The 11,039-nt window shown below is 42.4% G+C and overlaps 1 protein-coding gene across 1 annotated transcript; it reads right to left on the bottom strand.

The window, feature by feature from the left end:
- Positions 1-1,383: 1,383 nt before the first annotated feature.
- LOC124694366 lies at positions 1,384-2,871 on the bottom strand. Its single transcript, XM_047227360.1, has 2 exons — positions 1,783-2,871; positions 1,384-1,641 (listed from the first exon to the last, which is right to left on the bottom strand). Exons 1-2 carry the CDS (start codon positions 2,869-2,871, stop codon positions 1,384-1,386), a joined length of 1,347 nt encoding a protein of 448 aa, XP_047083316.1.
- Positions 2,872-11,039: the final 8,168 nt, after the last annotated feature.

The raw sequence follows: 11,039 nt of genomic DNA, 5'->3' as shown, positions 1-11,039 counted from the left end.
ACTTATGCAGATACAACTCAAGTCTCCACTTATGCAGGTATTTTCTCGATAAACCTTCTCTTTGGCAAATACGCGCAGAAATCTAATGCGCTTTAGGGCATGGGAGACATCGTGTGGGATTTTCAGAGAAGTAATGGTAAGCAACATGCTGCATGGCTTCTATCTAAAAATGCGCATACTCTTATACGGGTTTCTATATTGATTATCTTATTAAATAAATATTAGTTGCTTCCTTATGGGCCTGTTTTATAATTAAAGGATTAATTGATATTTTTTGTAGCATGGAGTTAATTGCGCTATAACTTAATTACATACACATTCTTGAAATGAAATATGGCAAGCAAAGTGAAGTAGGTTATCTGCCTGTATATTTATGTCCGGATATTTGTGCCTTGAAGCTCGACAATCTGCAGGAGGCACCTTCAAGAAGCTACATCTATTCATCCACACAAAAGAAAAACGCCGCATCTTTACAGGTGGTGCACCACACGGCTGAAGTTTTTACTCAGAGTGACTACTAGGTCAAAATCATGACGATTGAACATATATCGCGCAAACCAGGCTGCGAATGACATGATACTGTCCTTTGTGTGTTGTAACTTAGCTGCCGTTTTAGATGGGTAGCACAACTTGGCTTTATCTTTTGAATACAAAATTATAAAAAGAATGATCATTTCAAACTCCAAGTCACACAGCATGCCGCAAACTACAATTGTACACAACCAAATGGTAAAATGTAAGTAAATATAATACTTCATTAGCTGCAGGTAACGTGGATAGTATTTGCTGGAAAAAAAGTGGATTGTATTTGTTCTGCTGTAATTATATAGTGCCATAAAATTTATATTTGCCGCCAGTTATTTAATTATTGATGTAGTTAAGAAAAGTATTTTCTGCATTTGTCAAGTAAGATATATTTACTATTTGCAAGAATATAAGGAGCGTTATGTAGAAATACCATGCTAAGAAAATAAAGCAATATTTGATGACGACAAAGTTAAAACATGCATTTAAGTTTTCACTCGAATATCTAGATCCATCTATACAATTCAGTTAATTTGACAAAATATGGGTCCATTCAATATAGTCCCACCCAAATAATTAAGATTGAATAGATGGAATAAATTCACCATTGTTCTATAAATTTTGCCGTCTTTAATCATAGAAGCATGCCTAATTCATGAACTAAATAATTTTAATATACCCATGTAGCCTGTGCGATGCACGGGTTGATGACTAGTAGTCTGAGAACTAGGTTAGTTCTTAGACTGAGAACTAGGTACACTTTTTAAACGGTGATCAGCAACGTTGCAAATCAAGGGAATAATCTCAAACAATGGTGTGCAAATCAAAGAATGCAAAAAAAAAAAAAAAGAGCATAAGCTACGGATTGGCACGTTCTTGTAGGGCGCGGCTGGTCTCATCATCACTGTTGCTTCTTCCCAAGTAGTTGGACACCTTGGCCTTGAACTTGCTGGCCTTGCTCAGCACTGGTTTCATCCTGGGCTTCCCCAATGACAAGAGCACATACATCGTAATGAAGACGCCCACGGCAGCGACGAGCGCGATGACGTAGGCAGATGTCTCCCAGTCAGACGAGAACGCGGCCACCGCTGTCCTTCTTGTTGTGCCTGCAGATTCCTGTATATATCCAAGTGACATTAGTTAGCTCAATTAAGAAGCGCGCGCGTACTATGTAATTAGTAAACGGGCCGGAGATGTGACATTAATTAATTACGTGTGTGCTTGTTTGCATCCGCATGATGTGATCATGCTACAAACTGTGTCATGCCATGTCTTGAACTTGTCCATGGCCAACACCGCGATGGCCATCTGCAGCACAATGTAGAGGAGCACGGCGCCGACGAGGCAGGCAACGTACACTGTCGTGGTGACCCATCGGCAGCTGCCGGCGGCGAAGGCAGCCATGAGGCCGAGCAGCTCCACCAGGACGCACACCGGCAGCGCGTACGAGCTGGCGAGACGGTTGCTCAGCGTCCTGCTCGTGAGCATCATGATGATGGCGAGCGACGCCACGAAAGAGCTGGCGTTGGCGTAGAAGAAGGCGTCGTACCGGATCTTGAAGAGCCCGTCGTGCAACAACGGGGCGCCGGCGCGGTGCCCGAGCTCTGTCTGGCTCCAGAAGCCTCCCGGCGGCACCAACCCTGCCCCGTACGTCAGTGGCGTCGCGAAGGTGGCGAGCAGAAGCATGAACTTGCGCCGGTCTTTGAGCTTGAGGCTCTCCTCCTCCGCGTCCGGATTCTGGTCGCGCTCCACAGTCGCCGCCTGTTTCCTTTCCGAGCTGACCTGAATCGCGACGTAGGCGAAGACGAGGGCGAAGAGCGCCGAGACGTAGATGGACGCGATCACGTCGCGGCAGCTCCCGGCGGCGAAGGCGGCCATGAGGGCGAGCAGGTCCAGCAGCATGGCGGAGCGGAGCACCGTGACGCCGACAGGGTTGCTGCTGATGCGCCGGTCCAGCAGGAACATGATGACGACCAGGGACGCGACGAAGGCGGCGGCGTTGCAGTAGAAGAAGGCGGTGTAACGGCGCGAGTAGGTGGACACGAGCACCGGGTCGCCGACACGGTTCGGGTACACCGCCGAGGGCATCGGCGGATTGACGCCGCCGACGCGGTTTGGGTACACACCCGAGGGCAGCGGTGGCTCGACACTGGTGTGCTGCCCTCTGGCGTTGTTGCCTCCCTCCTCTGACCTCACGCCGCCAGGCGGGTTGAGGCCGGCCGCGTAGGTGACGCTGGCAACCAGAGTGGCGAGCAGCAGTAGGTACTTGCGCCACCTCCATAAGAACTTGATGTCTTTTGTCTGTTCCTTCTCCTGCTCCTGCTCGTGTAGCTCTACCGTCGCCATGACTCCGGCGGGGAATACACCACGCGGCGGCGGAGCTGTATGCGTCAGTTAACCATATACGATGTTTAGAGAATCATATCACGGAGATTGAGTGCCCGTAGGCTTCTTCTTTTGGAAACGAATCAGCAAAAGCCACACATTGCTTACACAAGGTAGCTAATAAAGAAATACTACTGAAGGACAACATATGCGTTGCTGAGAATGATATCACTGAGATTGAGTGCCCGTAGGCTTCGTCTTTTGGAAACGAATCATCAAAAGGCACACAAGGAATAATGGATTGCCAGATAAAGTTCGGACATACTGGTTTGTTTGCATCTTATTTATGCTCCTTTTATAAAAGTATAAGAAAAACTACACACCTTCCATCCTTCCATGGGAGCTGTGCACGACACACAGACACACGAAACTCACTGTCACCGAGATTTCATTGAAACACACTGAATTTCAGTAAGAACCAAAATAATGACCTTTGGTAAATAATTCAGATGTTTTCGTCGCACAAATGCATTCAAATAAATTTCAGAGTGATGAAAATAATATATGATGGTGGTGGTACGGTACGGTGGTGGTTGTGTGCTCGATCAGGAATAAAATGCAAATGGGGAAAAGTATTCAGTGAACGAATGCAATCGCATGAGGACATTATGTTTCGTATGTACGCCTCACCATGCAAATCTTCTTTCCATTTCTTAGATCATACAGGTCCGTTATGGTTGCAGCATTTTGAATTTGACGATGCATTTGCTCGTCGTCAGAACTTCATGTTCCACTGCAGCAGTTCTTCCATTCTGCATGCAGCCTAGGTATGACCTTCTTTTAAAAGGAATGAAGTGTTTTTTGAAATAATATAAGAATCTAAATCTTGGTCTATGGAAACTTAAACCTGGATGTCTGGAGTGTACATCCATTTATATATGGAGATGAATTTAGTCATGGGCCCTCCTGGACAACCGACTGATGTAAGCTAAACCTGAACTGGGTGGGTAGGTCTAAATATTTGCCACGTCTGAAATTAGTGATTCCTCGTGCTAGAAAAAAAAAGAGTCAACATAGGTGGTGTTTTTGCCAATAAGAATATATGAACCTATTATAAAAAGTGGCTAAAAAGTACATTTTGAAATGCTAGAAAAAACCAAAAAAAAAGGCGTGTACATCCACAAATATTATGTTCACACACAAAGTTTTGAAGAAAATGAAATTTTTTGTGTCATGTGTAAAAATGAAAAAACAATGTCTTGTGAAGAGTCATATTGGAGCATCAAAAATTATTTTTTTACACGAGGCACAGTTTTTTTTGTCCCAAACTTTGTATACCAACATAAAATGTCTAAGTGTACACACAAATGTTTTTTGTACTCCCTCGGACCGACTTCAAAATAGCATCAAATGGCCAGTTCTCAACTCCTGGGTATACTTGTCGCTGGTCACTGGTTTATTTTCGTTATACTCAAGAATAATGTTCTTTGACAAATTTTCCGGATGTCCTTCACAATGTGCCACTTGAGCAGGAAACAACTAGCCCACTTGTCTTGACAGTGAACCTATGATGACGTTGGGACACCAAGTGCAGAGTATTGTGTCAGCAAAGTATTTTCTCCACAAGGGTGACTCGATGGTTTATATCAAACTCGGTGAACTTGACAAAGAGTATACTCTTCTCCTTTCTTCTAACAATACTGCAAGTAAAATAAATGTCTTTTGTAACCAACTTCACCACGTGGTTGTCAAGCACAAGGTTTCGTGTAAGTAAATAAACACGGGTAAAAATAAAGCAAATAAAACTAGACTAGATAAAAATAACTAAGTAAAAACTGTAAATTTGTTGATTGTTTTTGCTGTTTTAGATGCAAATAAGAAAAGTAATATTTTTGTATTTTCGGATTTAAATAGTGTAGCAAATAGAAAACAATATAAAAGCAATATAAAGGTGTTTCTTACAATAAAAAGTGGACCGGAGTTCGTGGGTTCATTTTTAAGTTGTGGTGGACAAATAACAATCCATCAATAAGATACGATTGTGCCAATAATACTACTATATGTAAGATCAGAATTAATATGGGCATCACGTCATAACATAGAGATAGTGCAACACATCTCTCTTATACCCCACAAGAAAAAAAATTCATCAATCTTGTATTAAGAATTAATAGAGCATAGTCATAAGTACTTTGACATGAAGTTTGAATATCAAATATGCTACCTTGAACAAACAAAATCATCACTATTGTCACGTGACGAACATATCACATGCATTCACTTTATCCCTAGTAAGGTAGCAAAAGAAAAGGCAAAGTCATAATAGATCTTGAACATATTGTCACTATCCAATCACTAAAACCATGTTACTCCATCTAATACACACATCACCCCACACGCACTCTTCCATAGATGTTGGATCAAAACAAATACTTAAGAACGGGATACATAATATGCATCTACCAATACATCTTACACATAATATGATCCGATATCATAGCACAATATCATAGAATAAGGATCCACCATATATGTATTAGAAATATGGCCATAATCATGTTATGCAGCTCATATGACACTAAGAACTTTGAAGAACATGAGAGAAATATATCAATCTACTGCCAAAAACCCGTAGTACAGAGGTAGACTACTCTCTCTTGATCATGGTGATGATGATTAAGACGTTGAAGAATGTGGAGATCCCTTCGACAGTGATCCCGACGGAGTCCCCCCCCCCAAACTTTTGTGCAACAGCCTACGTTTTCATGTTTATGTGTTTGTGCGGCGCTCTCCTCCTGAGAACTCTTCGGGGCCATACATATAGTGATTTTTGGGTCACAATATGTCGGTGGGCGAAAGAATCAGGGCAAAAGGACGATCGACTGCTGACATAGCCTGGGTGGCGCGCCCTCCCTTCCTAGGCGCGCAACCTTGCCTCTTTCGGCCCTCAGGCCTCTCCAGGTGTGCTTCCAGCGCCTAGGTTGCTTCCCCGATGAAAAAATGATGCTCCAAAAATCCCAGGTGAATTTGACTCCGTATAGGTCTGTTAATGTGAAAAATACGCAAAACAGGGTTTTCCTGTTCCGCAGAGTTATAAACCAAATCAAGGGGATCATTGGTAAATCCCAATAAATCAATGTAAAACATGGTATTATCATCATATATGTTGTAAATATGTGAGAATTTAATATGATAAATGACAAAGTTCATGTATGCATTTTACATGCATCAACCTACAAAGAAGAAGAATTAGACGATCAACGACTATTTTCAAGGCGAAAAACAAGCAATTTTAAATGCAGTTACATGTCAAGTGATTTGCTCATTTTCCAACACATTTTTCTCATTTTGCAGCAAATTTTACTCATTTTCCATAAACTAAATTTGCAACTGATTTTTCTAATTGTATTGCTCCTGTAGGCATTGAGAAAATGTCTGATACGTCTCAAACGTATCTATAATTTTTGATGCTCCATGCTTGTTTTACACGAATTCATATATGTTTTGTTTAGACTTCGGTGCACTTTTACATGATTTCCAGCACTAACCTATTAACAAGATGCCACGGTGTCAGTTTCCTGTTTTCTGCTGTTTTTGTATTTCAGAAAAGTTGTACAGGAAATATTCTCAGAATTGAATGAAACAAAAGCCGAAGTCAGTATTTTACTGAAACGAAGACAAGTCCGGAGGGGGAACAAAGAGGCATACCAGGGCACCCACACCACCCCTAAGTCGCGAATATCCACGCGAGCGCACGTGCTATATAGATCTATCTTTCGTGTTGTACTACTAACTAGAAGGCAACAAGGTTGGTCTCCACCTTCTTGGCTTAACAATGTGGGACTAAAGATTGGAGGTGCTACATATGTATGCTCAGGTTATTGATTTGGGCTTGTCTTATTTGGCCCAACCAAGCATACCACTACTTGGTTGTTCGTATTTGGACGTTTGTTGTCCATGCTCCCAAAACATGTGATCAAGGCCGGGGATATTTCATGAACTAGGATACGTGGCCCCATGCAGGATTTCATAAATAAAAATAATAATTGTTGTTTTTGAATAGGTTAAAAAGAACCTAATATATTCTTAGATTGTAAGGGTGTCTCCAATGCTTAATTCTTAAGGATACCATAAGTTGGGACTCATGTCAGAGCTATAGCGGATCAAAAGAGTCACAATGTTTATGGACAACCCTGAGTCTTAAGGTGGTGCCCACCCGCCAATTATTTTTCCTTTTCTCCCAACCACTCGGTCTTCCTGTGAGGCATCGAAGCAATCCCAAATTGCAAAACCCATGGAGCAGCGCCGCCTGGGCGGGCTCATTGAGCGTCGGCCCTCCACATCTCCGCTTCTCCGGTGGTGCTGTGCCACCCTTTTCCATGGCTCCCCACGTGTCGAGGGTACTCCCCGGCAATGCCCTCCGTAAGGGGCTTGGGGTAGATGGAATTCTATAGGCTGACACGAGACATCGGTTATCAAACAAGCGGTAAGAACAATTTACCCAGGTTCAGGGCCCTCGATGAGGTAAAACCCTTACGTCTTGCCTGTCTGATCTTGATTGATGAAAATATCGGTTACAATAGGGTGCCGAAGATTTCGACTATGATCTTTCGTCGAGAGGCTAAATTCTATGGTGACCTAGCTCTAGACTTATGGTGGTTATGGCTATTATGATTGTGTCCCTCGGCAGCCCCTCTCCTGGTCCTTATATTGGGAGCCAGGTCTCGAGAGGTCTCTAAATCTAAGCTTTCCTTGTATTCTTCGTCTTCTTGCCTTGTGCTTCAAGAATCCTTCTTTGGAATCGACGTAACGGCCCACCTGGTCGTCGAGTGCCTTCATGGGCCCCTGACTGGGTCGTAAGGGATAGTACAATATTAGTTACCTGAAGGGTAATGCCCACAGCACCACGCTTCCATGTTCCGTAGCTAGCACAATCTCTACCGATGTCTGATGACACGCTGCCAGCGTGTAGTTGATGTGGGAGTTACAAATCCCTGGGGTGTAACAGCGCCAGAAAAGTAGCTGCTCGTGACGGTAAAGCACACGTCCGTTGGGAACCCCAAGAGGAAGGTATGATGAGTACAGCAGCGAGTTTTCCCTCAGTAAGAAACCAAGGTTATCGAACCAGTAGGAGATGAAGGCCACGTGAAGGTTGTTGGTGAAGGAGTGTAGTGCGGCGCAACACCAGTGATTCCGGCGCCAACGTGGAACCTGCACAACACAATCAAGCTACTTTGCCCCAACTTAACAGTGAGGTTGTCAACCTCACCGGCTTGCTGAAAACAAAGGATTAAACGTATGGTGTGGAGAATGATGTTTGCTTGCAGAAAACAAAAGAGAACAATGATTGCAGTAGGTTGTATTTCAGATGTAAAAGAATGGATCGGGGTCCACAGTTCACTAGTGGTGTCTCTCCAATAAGATAAATAGCATGTTGGGTGAACAAATTACAGTTGGGCAATTGACAAATAGAGAAGCATATATATCATGATGACTACTATGAGATTTACTTAGGGCATTACGACAAAGAACATAGACCGCCATCCAGCATGCATCTATGCCTAAAAAGTCCACCTTCAGTTTAGCATCCGCACCCCTTCCAGTATTAAGTTGCAAACAACAGACAATTGCATTAAGTACTGTGTGTAATGTAAAGAATACAAATATCCTTAGACAAAGCATTAATGTTTTATCCCTAGTGGCAACAGCACATCCACAACCTTAGGGGTTGCTGTCACTCCCCCAGATTCAATGGGCACATGAACCCACTATCTAGCATAAATACTCCCTCTTGGAGTCACAAGTATCAACTTGGCCAGAGCCTCTACTAGCAACAGAGAGCATGCAAGAACATAAATAACATATATGATAGATCAATAATCAACTTGACATAGTATTCCATATTCATCGGATCCCAACAAACACAACATGTAGCATTACAAATAGATGATCTTGATCATGATAGGCAGCTCACAAGATCTAAACATGATAGCACAAGAGGAGAAGACAACCATCTAGCTACTGCTATGGACCCGTAGTCCAATGATGAACTACTCACGCATCAGTCTGGAGGCGGGCATGGTGATGTAGAGCCCTCCGATGATGATTCCCCTCTCCGGCAGGGTGCCGGAGGCAATCTTCTGAACCCCCCGAGGTAGGGTTGACGGCGGCGGCGTCTCTGGAACTTTTCTCGTATTGTGGCTCTCAGTACTAGGGTTTTCGCGACGGAAGGAATAAATAGGCGAAGGGGTAGCGTCGGTGGGCGCCCGAGGGGCCCACCCCATAGGCCGGCGCGCCAGGAGGTGGGGCCGCACCGCATGGTGGGGTGGCCCCTCTTCGTCTCCTCTTCGGTGTTCTGGAAGACTCCGTGGAAAATAGGGCCGTGGGCTTTTGTTTCGTCCAATTCCGAGAATATTCGTAAACTAACTTTTCTGAAATCAAAAACAGCAGAAAACAGGAACTGGCACTGCGGCATCTTGTTAATAGGTTAGTCCCGGAAAATGCATAAAAACATTATAAAGTATGACTAAAACATGTTGGTATTGTCATAAAACTAGCATGGAACATAAGAAATTATAGATACGTTGGAGTCGTATCAAGCATCCCCAAGCTTAGTTCCTACTCGCCCTCGAGTAGGTAAACGATAAAAAGAATAATTTCTGAAGTGACATGCTACCAAGATAATCTTGATCAATACTATTGTAAAGCATATGAGATGAATGAAGTGACTCAAAGCAATGGTATATAGTTTGCTAGAAAAAAGATAATGACTAAACAACTGAATCATATAGCAAAAACTTTTCATGAATAGTACTTTCAAGACAAGCATCAAAAAGTCTTGCATAAAAGTTAACTCATAAAGCAATAGATTCTTAATAAGAGGTTTTGAAGCAACACAAAGGAAGATTTAAGTTTCAGCAATTGCTTTCAACTTTCAACATGTATATCTCATGGATAATTGTCAACACAAAGTAATATAATAAGTGCAATAAGTAAGCATGTAAGAATCAATGCACACAGTGTTTGCTTCTAAGATAGAAAGAAGTAGGTAAACTGACTCAACATAAAGTAAAAGAAAGGCCCTTCGCAGAGGGAAGCAGGGATTACTCACGTGCTAGAGCTTTTTATTTTGAAAACATGGAAACAATTGTGTCAACGGTAGTAATAATTCATATGGGTTATGTATAAAACTTCCTATAAGTTGCAAGCCTCATGCATCAAATACTAATAGTGTCCGCACCTTGTCCTAATTAGCTTGGATTTCCATGGATTATCATCGCATTACATATGTTTCAACCAAGTGTCACAAAGGGGTACCCCTATGCCACTTGTACAAAGGTCCAAGGAGATAAATCGCATTTGATTTCTCGATTTTGATAGATCTCAACTTGAGGACATCCATACCGGGACAACATAGAAAACAGATAATGGACTCCTCTTTTATGCTTTAAGCATTCAACAACAATAATATTCTCATAAGAGATTCTGAGGATTAATGTCCAAGATGAAACTTCCACCATGATACATGGCTTTGGTTGGCGGCCCATTGTTCTTCTCTAACAACATGCATACTCAAACCATTTCAACTCATGGCAAATCTCCCTTACTTCAGACAAGACAAACATGCATAGCAACTCACATGATATTCAACAAAAGTGTCACAGGTTGATGGCGTCCCCAGAAACATGGTTACCGCTCAACAAGCAACTTATAAGAACTAAGATACATAAGCGACATATTCATTACCATAATAGTTTTTAGGCTACTTTCCCATGAGCTATGTATTGCAAAGATAAGGAATGAATTTTTTTTAAAGGTAGCACGCAAGCAATTTACTTTGGAATGGCAGAAAAATACCACATAGTAGGTAGTTATGGTGGACACAAATGGCATAGGTTTTGGCTCAAGGTTTTTGGATGCACGCGAAGCATTCCCTCTCAGTACAAGGCTTTGGCTAGAAAGGTTGTTTGAAGCAAACACAAGTATAAACCGGTACAACAAAACTTACACAAGAACATATTGCAAGCATTATAAGACTCTACACTGTCTTCCTTGTTGTTCAAACACTTTTACCGAAAAATATCTAGACCTTAGAGAGACCAATCATGCAAACCAAATTTCAACAAGCTCTACGGTAGTTCTCCACTAATAGATTTAAACTACATGATGCAAGAGCTTAAACATGATCT

This window comes from Lolium rigidum, chromosome 3 (assembly GCF_022539505.1).
Source record: "Lolium rigidum isolate FL_2022 chromosome 3, APGP_CSIRO_Lrig_0.1, whole genome shotgun sequence".
Taxonomy (NCBI): Eukaryota; Viridiplantae; Streptophyta; class Magnoliopsida; order Poales; family Poaceae; genus Lolium; species Lolium rigidum.
The sequence above is the reverse complement of the archived record's forward strand: the minus strand, read 5'-3'. Positions and strand labels throughout refer to the sequence as shown.